This window comes from Epinephelus moara, chromosome 11 (genome assembly GCF_006386435.1).
Source record: "Epinephelus moara isolate mb chromosome 11, YSFRI_EMoa_1.0, whole genome shotgun sequence".
In the NCBI taxonomy this organism is placed as follows: domain Eukaryota; kingdom Metazoa; phylum Chordata; class Actinopteri; order Perciformes; family Serranidae; genus Epinephelus; species Epinephelus moara.
The window spans coordinates 19,083,811-19,097,258 of NC_065516.1; the positions used below are offsets into that span (position 1 = coordinate 19,083,811).

The window sequence follows — 13,448 nt, forward strand, 5'->3', positions numbered from 1 at the left end:
GAAAAGCCTGGAGTGCTCCTCGCACGGCTTCCTGTTTAAATAGGTTTTAAAAATCAAGAGTGCCTCCTGGGTTCTTAAAGGGGTAAGAGTTAAGGGGATTTAGTGGCATCCAGCAGATTGCAACCAGCTAAAACTTCTCTTATGTGCTGAGTGTGGACTCACGTTTAAAACTCCTTCAGGATTCATTGTTCAGGAGGTTTTAACCAAGAGCCACATTATCCGCAGAGAACTTTTCCTCTCCAAAACAATCAGATCAGGTGATTAAAACAGGTAAAAACACTGGATAAAGCAGTGTCACATTACAAATCAGTGTTTCTCTGATGCAGTTTAGCATGTCAGAGAGGGGCTGCTAGCCCAGCACGTGCTAGTGTGTGCTCACCTTTTTCCTCTGATAACTTAAGATCCAGATGTTCAAGAGGTTTTTAACAGGAGCCGAATTATTCGCAGAGGTCTCTTCCTTCCCAAAACTAATAGACCAGGTGATTAAACCTGGTAAAAACACTGAGTAAAACCGTTTCATGTGAAAAAAATCTGTATTTTTCAGACACTGGTTGTCGGGGCTGCTAACTATGCCGACCAATGTGGAGACGTGGAAATGCAGTGACGCGAAAATGCCAGTGGCCCTATCTAGAGCCAGTGTTTGGTTTGTCTGTTCTAGACAACTGTACAAACATGATGGTGCAACATGGCGATCTCTGTAGAGGAGGACCAGCTCCCTATATACAGTGGTGTGAAAAAGTGTTTGCCCCCTTCCTGATTTCTTACTTTTTTGCATGTTTNGGAAAACATGCAAAAAAGTAAGAAATCAGGAAGGGGGCAAACACTTTTTCACACCACTGTAGATATAAGCAGCTTATTTGAGGTGATGATACACTAAAGAAAACATACTTTATTTATTATTATTTATTATGTAATATTCAATTTCTGCAGTATGTCCCCCTAAATCCTACTGGAGCTGGAGCACTGAGGGCAGGCTGACTTTGGCTGAAAGTACTTTGTATGTTGCGGTGATTCACCTGTATGTTAGCTTGTCTGAGCTGAATGAGGCGTTTCCATGGTGCCAGGCCTCGCCGTAGCAGCAAGTTTCTGTGGTAGTGTTGACGAGCCAGCTTCAGGAGCTCCTGCTGCCTCTTCAGTTGCCTCTGTTTCTCCTCTTCCCTCTGAACACACACACACACACACACACACACACACACACACACACACACACACAGAAAGAAGTGACATTATTTTAATACTCTGCAGTGTGTCATGAGAGTACAGTCCTGTTGTTTGTCACTCACTGCTTCCTGTATTCTGACTCATGTTTTGGGAACGGCCATAAAATATGAATCTCACCTCTTTTTCCTGCCTTTTCTCCTCCCTCTTCTTTTCCGCTGCTCTGCGTTTCTCCTCCTCTTCCTCCCTCTGCCTCTGTTCCTCGGCAGCTTTCATCTCAGCCTTAAAAGTTCAGTTAAATGTGTGTTTGTTTGACATTGTTTCAGACAATTACATTGTGCGTCTCATCCTACAAAGAACTAATCAACCTCTTACCAGTTTTTCCTCTTCCTTCTTTCTCTTGAGCTCCTCGATCCCCTTCCTTCTCTCCGCGCGTTCTCGTGCACGGGCCTCCATGGCTTTAAAGACAGGGAGAGGGTAGAGTTGAGAACACGGTATTCCTCTGTGGTACACCAGAGTATCAGGAGTGAATATATGGATGTTTTTAAATGCCTTCACATTCTGCACACGTAACTAGAAGGAAAATGAGTTCTGCTGTTGCAGGACTTCTGACCTATAGGATTATACATATGGAAATGCTATGTCTGCATGTGTGTGATTCAGGGTCATGCAATTTTCTTGACAAAAGAGCTGGAAAATTTCATTTTGGAAGGATATGTAGCTGCTATGTATGTTCATATGTGTGACTTTGTGTGTGTTGTCTTAGCGAAGGACCTTGCAGACTGACCTGTAATGATTGGATGTGGGGATGTCTGGCGTGTGACAGCTTTCCTTTGAGGTGCACAGAGACTGTCAGGTTCTTCGGTAACTCTCGGCACCCTGCAACAGTAACAATCACAGCCAGAGGCATGGAAGCAAAGGCCCGTCATTACACTGTCTGTGCATTCACATCACCCTGATCCTTACTGGGGAAATTTTATTCAGACAAACTTGACAGACATGCGTCACTGTCCATAAATCTGTAAATGAATTTTAGTGTGAGGTAAAGTGCAGAACTTTTTGCTTATACTCAAAACCGAAATGTTCAAGGTTGCACAGACTTCTTGGAACGTGTATTTTATTTGCTATCACATAAATATATAATCACAAGAACCATGAATGTTCCAAACTTTTGCACGACCTCCTACTCCTCTGTTCTCTCTAAGCTTTAAAATCCCTCTGTAGCTTATCTGTTTCTTTCTCTCTGCTCCTATGTGACTTGTATTTAATAAGGAAAGCTATTAACAGATAATGACTTTTGCCCCGATTCAACCCAGTGTGGCTCCTGAAAACAATAAGTGTCTGTACTTTTCTAGACATTTGAGATATAAGTTTAAAAGGGTGTTATTTCTGCAAATATCCTTTCAACCCTGGTTTAATTACTGAGGTGTCCAATGACCTGGTAACATTAGTCTGCACTGTACAAAGAGTAGCAGTGGGCTAAACTAAGTGTTTGTTCATCTAAAGAGAGTTTTAGAGCTAACAGCACATTTGGGGCATGGAGGTATGGAGACAGTCTTACTTATAATGTAATTGTCCAGGGGGTTACAGTAGGCCAGGCTAAGAATCTATACACACACACACACACACACACACACACACACACACACACACACACACACACACACACTGTATTGTACTTGTTCACAGGACTGAACAGCCCTAATTAAGGATAACCTCCATATTCCTGCACTATTTTCTAACCTTGTACTATGAAATTGCTTAAAGGGACAGTTCATTCCAAAACTAAAGATGCATATTTTTCCTCTTACCTGTGGTGCTATTTATCAACTAGATTATGAGTGTTGGAGATATCAGAAGTAGAGATGTCTGCCTTCTCTTGAGTATAATAGAACTAGATGGCATTCAGCTTGTGGTGTTCAAAGTAATCCACAGACCTTGTTGTGAGCAGTTCCTACATGAAACTGCTCACAACAAGGTCTGTGGATTATCTTGAGTAACTGGGTCATGATTTCTGGAAAGAAACATTGATGTTGAGTTTTTTAAACAATTTTTTTTTGCGTTTGAGCACCACAAGTTGAGTGCCATCTAGTTCCATTATATTTGAGCGATGGCAGACATCTCCTCGCCTGGTATCTCTAACACTCACACCAAAACAAGCTAGATTGATAAATAGCACTACAGGGAAGAGGAAAAATATGTATATTTGATTTTGGGTTGAACTGTCCCTTTAAGACTCACTATAACTTTAGATGTACATCCAGACCCACTGGACCAACTTTTAAATGGTTTCATTTAGTGTAACAGTTACAAGTTTGCCTAATATACACTTAATGGTGATCACTTCCTGACCTAAACTAACTTTTTATTGTTCCTGAAAATTGAACCACTTTCTAAAAAGATACCGTTTATAAAAGGTTGATAAGATGTAACTAGTGGATTTATTAACACCTAAAAAGTTATTTACTGATGCCTTATAAATCCACTATGAGCCATTATAAAGAACAATGTTTGGGTTGCCAGGTTGTGTAGAATCTAGTCTTCTCTGGAATGTAGACCACCCCAATGGCCGATTAGAAATCTGGGGCCAGGTGCATTTAAGTTAAAATTTTCCTTTAAATCTGAATTAAGGTTGCACAAAACATCCTTAAATCTTCTCCTTAAGCTTAAGTTTTTTTCCTTATCTTGGTCTTGTACTTAAAGGGATAGTGCACCCAAAAATGAAAATTCAGCCATTATCTACTCACCCATATGCTGAGGGAGGCTCAGGTGAAGTTTTAGAGTCCTCACAACAATTGCAGACATGGCTTAGTTTATGGTGATAAATAATGAAAATAAAGGCATCCACAGAAGAGTGTTCCCAACCAGGAGAACCTGATGGATGCATTGTAAATTTGACCCGAGGTCAGTTTATGATTTGCCTCAACTTCTAAAGTTGGATCACTCAACATTCAGCCCCGTTACAATTAATGATTGCTCTGCGGTTTTATGGATCGGAATCTTTCCAATGAGTTATTGCCGAGGCATTTCATGTACACAAGTCAACGGTGTGCCACGTAATTCAACAGGTTTCAAACACCCTCATCCGTCTGCTGAACACTGTAGTGAAGTTTCTGTCCCAGCAAGAGAAAGATGAGATAGCAATAACAGGTAAGCTATCACAAGCGCAAGCAAACAATGGTCTCCATGGAAACAGGAGAATTGTACTGCTGTAAAATCTTTTAGTGCAAATGCCTAAACATTAGCAAGAGAGATTTTTCACAAACTGGCAACCTATAAGTTGTTCTTATTAGACTGACTAATGAGGTGGTAGTAAAAGGTTTATTTACCATTAACAAAGCCATTAGTTCCAGTTCATAAAACCTTTATGATTAATGGCATATGAACGAGTGTTGAATCCATGAGCCTACCTCTGCTCTCTGGGGTCAGAGTTATTTTTCTTTGGTCTGGAGCCTCTCACCACTGATAGCTGGGTGAGCTGTGCAGTTTTCTCCATTTCCAGCTCCAGTCCCATCACGCTCTGCTCCTCCTTCAGCTGGGCTATCTGATCTTGCTGCTCTTTCAGCAGCTTCCTCTGCTGAGCGATGATCTGCTGCTGGACAGCGTGTCTGTTCTCAAACCTGCCGCCTGGCGAAGCTGCCCTTTTTGAACAGGTAAAGCTGCCGCCCTCACCTCTCTGCTGTGCCCTGTGGAGCTCAGCGGCAGTCGGTGCTGCATGGCGTTGGGTCACCTGCCATGGCTGAGTGGGCTGGGCCACAGCAACCACAGGAGTCTGATGTACTGCAGACGCGTCGGGGGCTACAGTGGTTGACCTACAGAGATCTTCCTACAGAGAACAGCAGATATGAAGATGGTGTCACATATGAAAAAATCATCTATGTCTACAAAAAAGTTTTAGGGGAATAACAAGGAAAGTATCCAGTGCAATTTAAACTTTACTGAGCTCCAGATATCCTGATATATAAGCAGCAGGGGCCTGATATGGCCTCTTTATTGACCCCTCCACCGTGAACTCCAGCAACTCAAACCTCATCTCCTGTTCTGTTTTTTCCGTCCCTCGAGCTCTGTTCCACTATCCTACACCTTGTAACATCTGCTCTATGCCTTCCCGTCCCTTATAGTTGCTCTGCTCCTTCTTTCCTCCTCTCAGTCTCCAGAGTTGTGAATATTTCAGCAGGAAAAGTTTTTCTCCCTGGTTGACTACCTCAGAAAGGTTCAGGTCACCCCATGCAAGGAGCAGATTTGGAAAACTATTCTTATTCAACCTAAGTCCCAAACTTATTTGTTGCCTCAGTGATTTTAGCCTTTTGCATCATCTGCCAAGGATAGGGCTGATGTTTTAGTCATGATCTCACTAAAAACGTGATTTGTCAAGTTGTTTTCAGTGGGAAGACATTTGAATTAATCCCTTTGCATTGTTGCTGATGATATGGAGATATGTGAGTGCACCTCTCACCTTTCTCTTGGTCTCAGGTTGGTTAGACGCCTCAGGTGGAGCCATGATTGGCTGATAAGTTTGGGTCTCTCTGGGTTTGAGCTTGCCTGTTGTTGCAGCATTGATTAAGGCAGCCATCTTGCGCCGGGTCTCCTGCTGCTGAGCCAAAAGCTCTCGCTGCTCCTTCTCCATCCGACACCATAGCCGCCACTCATCCAGACATCGCCGTAGCAACCGTCTTCGGTCGCTCTCCACAGCCAGCTGGCGTTGTCTGAAGGAGGGAACAGATGTGGTCCTATTTTTAAACCTCAATTAATGCTTGTCTATCAGTGAGTGTCTTCTAGAAATACTGTCATAATTAATGGTCTAATATGAAATTTATGTTGTAATTCATATTGTGTCACTTGTGGTAAAAGGTAGGATTTGTACAATGATGGGTTCAGGACCCTTTAACATGACCTCTTTCAACTCTTGCCTGTTTTCAGCTCGCAGATCCGTCTCTGTTCTCGCCACCTCTCGCTGCTGATGTTCTGCCCACACCACTGCCCGCCATGCTCGCCATGCTCTCAGCTGGCGCTTCCAATCACAGAGAGCCATGGCCTTACCTAAACGTAGCCTTCGGTCCAACACCACTGAATACCATCCAGAGAAATGCTTCTGCAGACACTAAAACATGGACATAAATACATGTCAACACTCAGGCCCACAAGGTAGAGAATTTACATTTACATATTTGCTCTATCAACCTACAAACACACCCCCACACACAGCATGGGTACCGACCTTGAGGTTACCGATGTGAACCATGGTTTGAATTTTCTGTTCTTTATGAAGTCGCTCTGTGTCCTGCGGCTGCTGTTTTGTGGGAAGTGGAGGAGCTGACTGGAGGCTTCTGGCTGCCTTTTGCCCCTCCACTCTCTCCCTTTCCCTGTGGAATACACATACTTTACATATACATGATCTACCAGGGCCCTGTAAAGAATGGCAAGCATCCCAAAAAGTTGCAGTGAATACATATATATTGTATATTGCATATATTGCAAGAACATATACTGAAGAAATAACTCACAAGTTTTTCCATAAGCAGGCCTGTCCACAAAAAGGGCAGGGCCCCTGAAAAAGTCCAGTTTTTTTATGCGTTTTTTCTTTGTTTTGTTTTGCAATGGTTGCATTCAAAAAAGAAAGACGAAAAAAAAAAAAAAAAAATCAGGAGAGGGGGTTTTCATTATGAAACAGGGTGCAATTTACCAAAACAACAATAAATACAGTGTTTATGGTTTTAATAAGTATGGTGAATATTTTGGTTTAAGATAAAATATTAAGGATAAACATGATTATTGTTGGCCGCCATAAATGCCCCCTAGTGGGTGGGCCCCAGAAGTATTTCCCCTTTATAGCACTGTATGCACGGCCCTGTTCATAAGTGCACACCATATTTCCTGGTATCGACCCAATCATTTTTTTCTTAAAGCACTGCTGGACCTCACAGAGCCGTAAGCATGGCTGTAGATGAATATTCTTCGTGGTATAATAAACATTAAGCACAGTGTTAGTTCAGGCAGGACATGATGTCAAGCTCAGCTCACATCCCAGCTACATCAGCTGATCTCAAACAGCCAATCAACTGATGGAGCAGCTGATTGATGGAAGGGAGTCAGCTGATAGATCACATGATTCCTTTCTATGCAACCAATTGGCATATCTCATTCAGGGCGCCCTATTGAAACTGCTCTGGCCTGCCTACTGTTGCTGCTTCCTCTGCAAGCCACTTTGCAACCCACCTCCACCCCAGCTCCTCCTTTTCATGTCCTGTCTGACTTATCAATGTCATTTCTGTTTGTCACTGATGCTGCTCTGTTCTGCTCCCTGCCTTAGGCTTTTCATGTAGGTGCGTGGAAGGGCAGGGAGGTTTGCTCTCTCAGCCTCAGGCTTTTCTTATTTGCACGTGGAAGGGCAGAGAGTTGTGCTCTCTCAGCCTTAGGGTTCCACATAGGTGCTTGGAAGAGGCTTTCTGCATATGCCTGAGGAAAGACAGAGAGGCCCCAGAACAGAGCCATACCGCCAAATATATTATCTGCAAATGGAAATTAAGTTTTCATTGACTAAAGTGTTCCTAACTGAACAAAGTTTGCATTGCATTGAGATTATTTTTCATTTTGAGTTACTTTGTAAGTCATTGCCAAACACTTATACATTACCAATACTTACTATACTACGACTACTACTACTACTAATATTAATAATGATAATAATTATCATTATCATCATCATCATCATCATCATCATCATAAACTTCATTCATGAAGCACTTTTCAATATGAAGTTACAAAGTGCTTTACTAGGATATGTAACATTGTAGGATTTAGGCAAATATAAGTTATACAGAGAGTAAACAAAAAAAGACAAGGAAAGAAAAGTAAAGAAACCAAAAGAAAATCCCATTAATCCATTACACCCACGTCTTACTTCTCTTCTCCCATTATTACACCAACACCATTCATAGTTTTGGACAAAAAAGTGTGTCGTTAATACTCCTCTTAATCTAACATTATGAGGAATATCAAATGGTCTCATTTTTGTTTCCGCATGGTGACAACCACTGGTTGCATTTAACAAAGGATGGTCATGATTGGAGTTACCTTAGGACAGAAAACCTTGGCTGGTACACATTTTTTGTGAGAGATTACACAGCAATGTTGACCGAGAGATTATGTACCCTCCACAGGGACACTTCTACAATACTTGTTAGGGTCAGGGAACTGGCCCACTTCCCAACAGGTTACCATTAATCCATTCAATCCACCAAAGGAAGGTGAAAGAGGTAAGATCACGTACGGTGCAATCAGACAGGAGACTGAGGGTTATTTTTGATAGCGACAATAAGCATTTCAGCACAGACCAGTAGATGGTGTGGATACTATACCTCTGTCGAACCAGCTGTTCCAGGCCTCTCCTCTCCTTCATCTGCCGGCGCAGTCTCACCATCTCCTGCTGCACCATCTCCTCCTGCCTACGTGCCTGCTGCTTCTTCCTCATCTCCTCCTCTCGCTCCCTTCTCTTTGCCTCCTCTCTGGCACCCCGCCGAGCCTCCCTCTCTCTCTGTTGCCTCTGCCTCTCAGTTTCCCGCTGGGCTCTGTTCTCGCGCACCTACAGTGGCAATTAGTGGAGCAAGTGTGAACACAACTTGGGTGCCCATTGTTCTGGCTGATTCTACTCACAGCGGTCACATCTCATATCTTGAGGAAATCACTGTAGTCACATACCTGCAGGTGTCGTGCTTCCATGGTGACAATTGGATCTCTGAACTTCTTCCTTGTTTGTCCAACATCCAGCGCCAGCTCCTCCATCACTCCAGAGTCTAACACCTCTCGCTCCATCAGGTCTTGAAGAAAGCTGTTAACAGTGCTGTGCTCTTCCTCCTCGGCCAGGCAGTTGTATAGATCTTTGCACAAGTGAGTGTGGGGAAAAAAGTGTTTCACAACTGGGGAGTTGTTTTAAAGGAACTGCACTGGTGATTTTATATTTATTTATATTTATTCCATTAATATTTGTGCTGAAAATGACTGCTGACCATTTTGAAAAGCATACAATAAATCTTAGATTGCTTTGCTGGCAGTTACTGGTTTCAGTTCATTTCACTATGACATGAAAGTCCTTGTGCTGTGACGAAACACTTGCTTGAGATAGTCCCCCAGGAGGACATACAGCTTTAATTTGAAGGAGTACATTGAATATGAGGAACAAAACATTTACTAGGAACAAGCCTTCTCAAGTATGGGGTGACTCGTGGATACCCACAGCACCCATTTTTATTCAGATATATTGACATGAGAGTTCAAGGGAACCCTTTGAAAATGGCCATGCCAGCTGTTCACTCAGGCAGTCTCTCAGGCACAGTCTCTTAAAGAGTAATATTGGCCTCAAATTATTTTTGCCCAGGTGGGGCCAGCAATTAAAGCAGCAGATCTATTACAGAAACCATTTAGATAACCATGAATATAATTGTTTAACTCTATAGCAGTGCAGTTATGAATTGATTTGGAAGTACATGGAAACTCAAGCATCTAAGATGTGGAAGTAACTTGTTGAAAATCATTGTATTTGCAAGTTATGTTGTAGGAAATAAAACCCAAATACCAAAAGATAGGACATTGTGAAGAGAAATGAAAATCTGGTTAACTCTTGGTTTTAAAAAAAATTGCAGTTTTGCATTCAACTCTAGCATCTTGTATTTTAGACTGTGAATGCACCACTAAGAAGAAAACTATAGCCTACTACCAGTATGTGTCATTGTAACTATGATACCTCAATGAGCGCGTTTACATGCACACTAATAAACCGATCATTATCTGATTTCTGGAGTTACCTGATTATTCAAGTGGTCATGTAAACAGCATAATCCAATAGGCTTTATCAGATAAAAGCCATTATCTGATTATGAGAAATCAGATAAACACACCTAGCTTTTTCCCCAATAGTCAGATTATTCGGTGCATGTATACCCTTTAATCTGGTTTCTTTCGGGTTTTGCTATTTTATACTCCCACTCCACTACATTTTAGAGGGAAATATTGTACTTTCTACTCCACTACGTTAATCTGACAGCTTTTGTTTCCTTTCAGATAAAGATTTTACATAAAATAATATATTTTTATATTCTCAGTGTTTAAATTGTCACTTTTATTTTATCTTACTTATATGTTATGCACTTTGTGTGACAAGTTTATATACAATACACTTGTATATTGCACTTTGCAGTACTTTTACTCCGAATCTACCCAAAGTATGTAAAATTGGCTCCACATTGATAAACTACACATTAGAATGCTCTCACATGTATTTGTTAATGATAAAAACAAACAGTACTGTAAGAATATAAGCTGTCAGCATGATGAGTGCTTTATTTTGCAAATATATGACTTGCGTACTTTTCGAGGTTTTTCAAGGATATGAGTACCTACTGTAACAGGAAGTTTGAGTTTTATGTCATGTACTTGAGGAGAAATCCAACTGAAGGACTGAATCATGTAAACCAGGTTTTTCTGATTATCAGTTTATTGAAGAGCATGTAAACGCATCAAATCGGATTATTATCATTACCTGATTATTCCCAGTTATCTGATTATTGTGCGCATGTAACCGTGCTCACTGATTTAGGGGGATTTAGGGGCATCTAGCAGTGAGAATTGCAGATTGCAACCAGCTGAAACTTCTCCAGAATTATCTTCTTCTCCAAAACACATGGACCCAATGATTTAAACTAGTAAAACACCTCATAAAGCAGTTTCATGTTAAAAAATCAGTGTTTTTGCAAAGCTCTCATCACTACGGAAGCCCATGCAAAAACATGAATGGCCCTTTCTAGAGCCAGTGTTTGGTTTGTCTGTTCTAGGTGACTGTGCAGTGCAACATAGCGTTCTGTGGAAATGAGGATCCGCTCGCTATGTAGATATAAATGGCTCATTCTAAGGTAGCGAAAACACAGCAACTCTTATTTTCAGATACACTGAAGAAGATGTACTTATTATAGTATATTCTATATCTGCCAATATTCCCCCTAATGTCCTACACACTGGACCTTTTACTTTGCCAAAATTACATTTTATGAATTCTTACTGGGATCTATATCTAATCTCAAGCATGTTTAATATCCCTGTAAGTACATCTTCACAATCAAATCAGTGAGTACCTGGAAAACCAGGAAGATTTTTACTCAGAGGAAGCTTCTCTTTTGCAGGAACGCCCTGATCACATTCCCACAGTTACACACATATACACCTGAAAGCTGCCCAGTACAACCACAGTCTGATCTGCTGGCCACTGAGCAGCTCCACTGCAGCGGTTTGGGTTAAGGGCCTTGCTCAAGAGCACCACAGTGGTGCTGAAGGTCTGGGGATTGAACCAGCAACCTCCTATTCACAAGCTTGCTTCTTTAACTTTTAGGCCACCACTGCCAAAAATGATCGATACAGATGAAATAATTTGTGGTTAATGGTCTAAAAAGTACTGGTATGGTCTGTAACTCTAATTAAATTAATTTGTTTTATTCGTCATTTTGGCTCACCATTCCCATTATGGCCAGGGAATCTGACCTGGTCCTCATATCTGTCATTGATACAAAGAGGCTCAAGTTAGTTGGAGGGGTAACATAGTTTTCGTCCTTGCCCATACCATCAAAGTTGCTGTAGTCAAGGGCGGCAGGCTGAGCACTTCCCAGTGCAGCAGGGCTTCTCCTCTCACCGGAGCACATCAGGTCATCTTCTTCCTCAACCTCCAGCTCCAGCCGCAACTTACTGCTCAGCCAATCACAAAGGAGAGCCTGAGCTGCAAGAAGCAACCACCCAAATATTACTGCTCAGCCTGAGGCTGCTGCACTCACGGCTCAACTCTATTATATAGGTAACACTTCTCCAGAGACACTTCTATCTTTTTATATATGGGCTGACCTACCTTCACTATAAGCATCATCATGATCTCTTAACTGCTCAGAGCTTTGCAATGGTACAGCCAGGCTGTTGGTTCGTGACTGAGGTTTCTTGTGGGAGAGGACTTCAGATACAGCAAACTCAGAGGCCACCTCCACACGCTGGGGACAAGGAATAAGACTAATGATTGTTTTCATTATCAGTCAATCTGATGATTATTCAGTTGTTTAGTTTATCAGTACAGTTTGCCATCTTCAAATTGCTTATTTTGACCACCAACAATCCAAAACCCAGTTTACAGTGATACAAAAAATGCACATAGGGTCCTCTTACCTTCCTCCACTGATCGATATCACCATTCTTGACATGCATCTGTTATTGAAAGAAAAATAATGTCAAGTGTAAGATACAATTTGCAAGAGAAAACACTAGTCTCAGGGTGAACTTTGCCTGTTTAAAAATGCCCAGTCAAGCTCTCACACACCTTGAGCTGTGGGCACAGCGTGCAAATTGAGGGCTGAGCCAGTGCCTGATGTCTGCGGATTATTTCACAGGAAAGCTTAGCCACAGCAGATTACTTCAAAAATCATTTCCCAGGCGTCCAAAAGTCGGTGCTTTACTCGCAGCGATTCAGCTATCTGTGTCCCAGGCAGCAGACATATGAGGCTGCAGGCATGTGAATATCTGATAGGGCAATCTGTGACATTTTTTTTAAAACCTTCCCCTGACATGAGCCATGCATTTATCCATGGTATTTGTACTGATTCATTAATAAATCCAATGCGACCCTCTTTACAATTATGTTTTATCTCTTTAGGGGATTTGACAATCCTGGCGAAAGGGTGTAAAAAGTGAAAATAGATTGAAAAATATTATATGTATGAGGTAGTGTTGAAGTGAGCTTCAATTTATTATCAATAATAGTCAGCCACAGTTTAATCCCTTTTTTCCAATTAGATGAAAAACCACATACCTTTCACTTTAACATTAATCTAAAAACTACGCTTACCTTGTCTGCAGATGTTTTACTCTTGCCGTGGCTCCTCCACCTAAACAGGTGAGGGTTGTGACCTGGAAATGTCATCATGTGTTAAATTATATTAGTCTTTTACATCATTACATTGTCCTCTCCGACCAACAGCCACAAAAGACGACTACTGTACTATGTTTAAATCGACAAAGTGTTCAGAAGTTGCCACAAAGAGCTCTCACAAAACACAAGTCATGTACACATTACTGCTATCGATTTGTATCACAAAGGATTCTGGGTAATGTAGTAAATTAACAATTTTTCTAAGCTAAATCTACCGTCAACGAAGCATTTTTGGACTACATAGCCCAGTACACTTTTTTGTAGTTCTTGATAACCATAGCAACGCTGCTCACTTGCCTAGGCTCATCAACAGTCGCTGCGACAAATAGCACCGTGC

The 13,448-nt window shown here is 41.6% G+C and overlaps 1 protein-coding gene across 1 annotated transcript in view; it reads right to left on the reverse strand.

The window, feature by feature from the left end:
- Positions 1 to 13,447, reverse strand: part of ccdc191 (coiled-coil domain containing 191) — a 19,224-nt gene extending 5,777 nt beyond the window's left edge. Inside the window, exons 1-14 of the mRNA XM_050056443.1 lie at positions 13,028 to 13,447; positions 12,352 to 12,390; positions 12,044 to 12,179; positions 11,765 to 11,917; positions 8,857 to 9,035; positions 8,517 to 8,740; positions 6,377 to 6,521; positions 6,069 to 6,259; positions 5,615 to 5,864; positions 4,569 to 4,984; positions 1,946 to 2,037; positions 1,534 to 1,616; positions 1,339 to 1,440; positions 1,017 to 1,160 (exon numbers count right to left, since the gene is read on the reverse strand). Of these exons, the coding sequence (XP_049912400.1) occupies positions 1,017 to 1,160; positions 1,339 to 1,440; positions 1,534 to 1,616; positions 1,946 to 2,037; positions 4,569 to 4,984; positions 5,615 to 5,864; positions 6,069 to 6,259; positions 6,377 to 6,521; positions 8,517 to 8,740; positions 8,857 to 9,035; positions 11,765 to 11,917; positions 12,044 to 12,179; positions 12,352 to 12,390; positions 13,028 to 13,105 (2,232 nt within the window). The 5' untranslated portion in view covers positions 13,106 to 13,447. The remainder of the gene's footprint in view (positions 1 to 1,016; positions 1,161 to 1,338; positions 1,441 to 1,533; positions 1,617 to 1,945; positions 2,038 to 4,568; positions 4,985 to 5,614; positions 5,865 to 6,068; positions 6,260 to 6,376; positions 6,522 to 8,516; positions 8,741 to 8,856; positions 9,036 to 11,764; positions 11,918 to 12,043; positions 12,180 to 12,351; positions 12,391 to 13,027) is intronic.
- Between the last annotated feature and the right edge of the window lies 1 nt (position 13,448).